General features: G+C 37.2%; 1 protein-coding gene across 1 annotated transcript in view; it reads right to left on the bottom strand.

Annotated features, from left to right (window-relative positions):
* Positions 1-1,433: 1,433 nt before the first annotated feature.
* Positions 1,434-6,584, bottom strand: part of cntnap2b (contactin associated protein 2b) — a 61,555-nt gene continuing 56,404 nt past the window's right edge. Inside the window, exon 25 of the mRNA XM_017439939.3 lies at positions 1,434-5,136. Coding sequence (XP_017295428.1) covers positions 4,937-5,136 — 200 coding nt within the window. The 3' untranslated portion in view covers positions 1,434-4,936. The remainder of the gene's footprint in view (positions 5,137-6,584) is intronic.

Below are 6,584 nucleotides of genomic sequence, written 5' to 3'. Positions count from 1 at the left end.
GGTCCAGATACATTTTCCCTTTATTTGTTACTCCTAGATGCAAATATTATGGCTGAACCATTGTCACACAAGACAGACAACCATTCATGCTCTCACTCACACCTAGTGACAATTTAGTGAATAAATTAGTAAACTAATTTATAAAATTTGCATATTTTTGGTCTGTGGGAAGTGACTGGAAACTACCTACAATTATAGTTTTAAATCAAGTGACTGTACTGACATGAAAAACTAGACCAAATAATGTTTATCCATTTTTTCCCCCTAATGTGGCTGAAAAATGGATAGCCAAACTAATTATAATACATCTTAAGAACATCCTACATCCTGTGCAGTAAGGGGTTTCACCGCTATTATTCCATGGAATCAGCACTCGTTATGTTCTTAAAGTTATAAGTTCTTAGGACAATGACCAAAAAGTACTCTTATTTAAATTATACAGCTTTAATTTCTTGGATAAAACTACTGAGTCGAGTCATATCTAGCTCATAGGGAACAGTGCATAGTGGTCAACTGTGTCAGATCTCCTTTTATAAGTTCACAACTGAGGGTCCCCCAAAGGTCCATATTTGGGACAGTTTTATTCTTATTATATATAATGATCCTCCTGACTCTTGCAAAGATACTGCCATACAATTATATGCAGACAATGGGTATTTTTACCAACGCAAAAAAAGTTCTTTCATCTTTTTCAACACAACAAAATTGTTTGAATAACTGTTTTCTTTTTGAAGACTGTATGCATGTTCTTTTCTAAAACAAACAAACAACAAACAAAAGGAAAAAAAACCTCAACCATCACACACACATGCTCTGTCTTTCTAGGAGGTGAAGACCTGAAATTAGTAGAAAAATTTGAATACTTGGGTGTCCAGCTTTACTCCTCCTCACTTCTTTAAGAGTCACATTAAAACAATATAAAAAAAATCAAATATAACCTACATAATTCCAGGCATATTAGGAGTTGTCTAATGCATTGTGCAACCTCAAAGGGAATATTTTGAGCTAAAATATAATTGAAGTCTATGGAAACTTGGGTATACACTGCATTCTGGGGCAGGTTTAGGAAAAAACACAAGTCCTATAGCAGAGAGAGACACACTGTGTGAAAGAAGACAAAGTTGCCTTTGTTTTAATGTATAAGTTGTGTCTGTACCAAAAAAAAGTTGTGGGAGTAAGAAGAGTTTGGCTAAATTGGATTTTTAAAGTGGAAGCTATATTGTGTAAATTAAAAGATAGAAACTCCACTTTTTTTTAATTCCAGGTGGCAACAGAACAGGAAGATTACTGTTTTGTACACACCCACCCACACACATATACAGACAAATAAATTATTAGAATAAAACAAGGTTAGGAAGTAAAAGATTATGTAATTATGTTCACATAATCTTTACATGTGTTTAAAAAACAGAAAAAAGAAACCAACTCATACATAAAAGCTTGGCAACATTTATGCAGACAACATAAAGACAAAGAGCATGATTCTACAGTGGCTCATCAAACAGATGCTTTTTATCATTCAGCGTAAAACAGCATGCTTCTTCAACAAATAAATACAAATGCAATACAATCAAATGTCAGGAAGTTGCCTACTTTTCAATATGATGATAAACATTGTTTCCAGAAACCTTCGCATAATAAAACTCAGTTCTGAGTCAGACTGTTCATCAGTCAGGACAAAGATTCAATCAGACTAATGTTGAATTCACTTCAGGTGACTTTAGCAGCAATTTAGACCCACTCAGCAGTGAGATGTTAAAGAGACAGTTTGGTGATTTTTAAAGTTATGTTCTGTCAAATAGTTGTCAATAACAGTAGTAGTAGTAGTTGTCATAAACAACAGGCCATCATTTGGCTATCCATTAGCAAAAATGACCAGACTATCCCTTTAACACTGTAGTTGTAGTCAGAACCCATCAGGATGCTGCCTCTGATTTCAGTCAGAACCTATAAAACAAGGTGGTGCAAACCTTCAGATGAATGAAAGAAGAGCTCAAATCAGTCCTGATTTGTGACCCTAATCACAAAACGTGAAAAGTAAAAAAATATTTTACTCTTGGAACAATCCTTGTGCTTGTTGCTAAAACATCTTTGTGAAGTCCCCCCCCCCCCCCCCAAAAAAAAAAAAAAAAAAGTTTGACTTGGATTTATTGTGTTAGAATTTAATGCTCATTTCATAACTCTTGGAAGTGGGGAGGCAAAATTCTTCTTGCACTACTCCAGGTAACACCACCAAGTGCTGTCGCATGTCTTAGGCTCCCTTTACGCTGCATCGACTACAGGACTCCACTATGATGTAAAGACAACATCCAGAACATGGATGGTCTTTGCAGGATCCTGGTCAGGTTTTCAAGTGCATATTAAGAATGCAGTGCGCTCCACATTAGGCGTGATAAGTCTACAACAGTTCTGAACATGAAGAAAACTTCTGTAGTGGTTTAACATCATGGTGGCATCGTATTGGGGTCCCACATGTTTTGTTTTCATGATGTAGAGCCTGGGTGCACTGGTGTAACTTGGTCATCATAATTTGAAACCATGCTGGCCTTGGGTCGAGGCCACAACCATGATCCTGACGCTGAAATGGAAACAACCTTTTGTAACATGATACTTATAGAAACACAGTTCTAGCACGGCATGATCTTCTAGCATTTAGCTGTATCATAATGCAGTATGAGTGAGTTTTGTTGGGGTGAAAGTATCATCATAGGAGCCTGGTACTGATGCTAAGGTCTAGATTCAGTAATGGTTTGCATGGATTTTGCAGGGCGTAATTTTGTTTTTTGCCCATCCATCTAATTCACAAAACCCTCACAAAGTGACATTTGCATCTCCATCTTGGCACATTTAAAGTATACAGCATTTAGAAGTCTATTTATGGAAATAACTGCCTGACCAAAAAAACAAATCATTCTCTGGTGTGGTTTACAACAACACACATTTCCGATCAAACTTTATCACTTCCTAAGAGCTGGAGGTGTTTGCATCTCTGAAGAAAAAAAGTGATGGTGTTCAATGATCTGTTGCATTGCTGCCTTCACAAAAAGAGAAAAGGCATGGCAGGAAATAATTTTAACCCTCTTCCAGTGATGAGTGTCAACCAAAGGTGGATCTACAAATATCCATCCAGCCATCCAGCCTTTTTCTTACCCGCTTTTCCGTGCAGGGTTGGGGGAGCTGGTGCCTATCCCCTGCTGTCACTGTGTGAGAGGCAGGGGGCACCCTGGACAGCTCGCAAGCCCATTGCAGGGCCACATAGAGATAAACAAGACAAACAGCTATTTATGCTCTCACTTCAGCTAGTGACAATTTAGTTACCAATCAACCTAACATGGATGTTCTTGGACTATATGTATTTGTGCATCGACAAATAAATTTTCAAAAAGGTGCATAAAATCATAGTGTTGTTTTATATTTAGAATAAAAACAAGTTTAATTATTGAATGTTTTCACAATCAATCACAACCATCCAAAGGTTAAGAAACTGAACTGAAAGTCATTTTTGTGGCATATTTATTACGAACTCTGGATTAGAGAGTGCACAGCGTACACCTTGTTGTTCAGATGGATTTTTTGTACAATTTATTAAGGAAAAATAAGGAGGCAATGATGGTCAAAGAAGCCCAAAATGCCACTTATGTATGAATTTAGAAATGCAGTTGTGAACGAGTCCTCCCTGATACTTTGTGTCTGATGTGTTTATGGCAAACAGTCAGATTGTGCAGGGAGGACACTTGCTGAGTTTTTACGCAAAACGACTGCTAACATCTGCTGAACTGGATGGACATGTTGGCACCAGCATATAATTAGAGTTATTTGCTTTGTGAATATGAGCCAGGAACAGAGCGGTTAGAGGGAGCAGATTTTGGAGCCAAACTGGAGCAAATAGCAAGCCATAGTCAATCTGGGCTTCAGTGAGGTGAGGGCTTAGAAGAGCATCTCAGGAACTTGGATAATAGCAGGAAAAACTTTTATGGTGAGTTCTAAGATCATAGCAGCAGCATGAATGCCTTCACTCTGAAGGAGATTTTACAAGACTGCTGTGATCCTCGTCATGTAGGTTATGGAGAGAAGAGCAAGAATATTATCCTGTGTGAAGGAGGCCCTAGCAAGCAAATATGTAAAGATGTCGTATTTCAGGTGGTGTTATTTTACCACAACAATCGAAAAACATTCTCAATCAACAAGACCGAAAACCAACTTTGATCCAAAAACAAAAACTTATAAGAGCCAATCATTCATACTGTCTAATATGTAGATGTAAACAAAAATAATAAAAAGAAGAGCAGCATGGTCCAAATAATGCAACGTAAATCCTGGCAACATCTCTTTTACAGAAACTACAGACAAGATTCATCTTAAAAACTAAGCCTTAACATTACTGATGAAACATAAGGCAAAAATATTCAAATTCAAATGAAAAAGTCTAACTTTTTGAACATTGCTACAGACATGTAGGTTTATTGGAATTAATAAACTCATCACTACCATCAATGCCATCATTTTCCAAGATGAAAAAACTACAGATACTGATATACTGTATGTAAATAAAAAAATAAATAAATACATATATAACAAAAATAAAACCTGAAATTTTAAAATAAACGGATGCAATAAATATGATAAAAAATATAACAGAAATCTTAATCTGAACAACACAGTGAGAAAATATTTAAAGATGAGCTAATGAAAGCTCATTCAGTTCAAGGCTGATCATTTTATGGCACTGTCCAGTAAAGGCTGTCACTTTGATACACTGTTCATTAAAAAAAAACCCAAAAAAACATGAACATATAGGCTCTGCCAAACTGTGCTGTAACACCCACTCTGTAATCTGGGGTTGTCCGTTATGCACAAAGTTTTCAAATAAACTCATGAATCCGTCAGGTTCCACTAAATTCCATCAGCTTAAGGAAAAAACATGTTTTTGAGGTTTTTAGATGAACCACTCCTTTTTGCTCTCATCGATTGTTTCAGTGAAGGCTGGGTCATTAACAATGATGGCTGCATCGGCACAATCTGCTGACTCTGCTCCCTTGGCCTCATTAGTGTGGTACGAACCTTTGTGACGGAACATATGTCGGATCACAAATACCAGGATGCACAGAACGACAAACATCACCACAGAGACGATGCCTGAAAACAAAGCAATTTATTAAGTATTATCAGACTCAGCTGTTAGAAAATGAGACATTCTGAGGTCATTTGTTTTGTTGTTTTTTAGAAGAAATCATTTGTCTTTAATTTTTGCTTCATCTTTGGCTTCCTGTCAAATACATGTTAAAATTTAAAATCATATTTCTAACATACAAAGATCTCAACAACCAAGCTCCATCTCATATTCAAGATCTTATTGTTCCACATTTACCTAACAGAGCACCGCTCTCAGACTGCAGGTTTACTTGTGGTTCCTAGAGTTTCTAAAAGTAGAACAGGAGGCAGAGCTTTCAGTTCTCAGGCTCCTCTCTTTTGGAACCAACTTCCAGTTTCTATCCGAGAGGCTGACACCCTGTTTACTTTAAAGACTGGGCTTAAAACTTCCTTTTTCATAAATCCTATAGTTAGGGTTGGCTTGGGTTTCCTGAGCTATCCCTTAGTTATGCTGCTATAGGCTCAGACTGCTGGAGGACAAATTTTACTCTCCAGGTTTATACATGTAATTACTGCTGTCATTAAGGGTGTACATTTTCCCAGGATTCACACTGACTATGGCCAGATGGAGGACAACTTTTATTGCAGTAAAGAAGGTGCTCAATGTCTTTGCTAATGGTAAATTCAACCTCCGGTACATGGCTTTCCTACATATCATTATGTCAAATGGCCAGACCCATAAGTTTGAAGATCCAGACTTGGCTTTGGAGTTTGTCAACAAGAAACTTGCATCTTTTAAGCCATCTTGATGCTTCTATGATTTATTTGCAAGAGACCCATTTGAGGGATATAGACCACACCAGACTAAAGAGGAGCTGGGTTGGACAAATCTTTAGTCCTTTTCCAGCAAACCAAGAGGTGCTGCCATTCTTATACACCTAGATATTTATGTTAAAACAATTTCTGATTTTGCTACAGGTGTATAACTGTCCTGGGGCACATTTATGATGTAAAAGTGGCACTCGTGAATGTATACGGTGCCTATTAAAAGTATTTAACCCTTGAATGTTTTATGTTTTTATTACTGTAGTAAATCAATCACGGTCTATATAAATTGACCTACTTTACAGGAGAGTAAAGAGAATAAAAATAAAAAAACTCTTCACTGACAAAATGCTGGTGTAGATTCTCAGTCATCCAGGCCATGGTAAATTCAAAAATGTTAAAAAACAAAAACAACTGGACTTCTATTCTGTAGTTGAAGACACTTTTGTCAAGTCAGCTAGGAAACCCACTAAACACACCACGGAACAGAACAAGGAGAGGAACAGATGAAAGAACATTGTCTTTCCTTACGTTGCTGGAGTATCTGAGAAACTCAGAAGGATTTTCTCCAAACACAACATTCCAGTACATTTCAAACCCAACAAGACTCTCAGGCAGAGGTTGGTCCACCCTAAGGACAAAACGCCCAAACCCAAACTGAGCGGAGT

This window comes from Kryptolebias marmoratus, linkage group LG20, assembly GCF_001649575.2.
Source record: "Kryptolebias marmoratus isolate JLee-2015 linkage group LG20, ASM164957v2, whole genome shotgun sequence".
NCBI classification, from domain to species: Eukaryota; Metazoa; Chordata; class Actinopteri; order Cyprinodontiformes; family Rivulidae; genus Kryptolebias; species Kryptolebias marmoratus.
The sequence above is the reverse complement of the archived record's forward strand: the minus strand, read 5'-3'. Positions and strand labels throughout refer to the sequence as shown.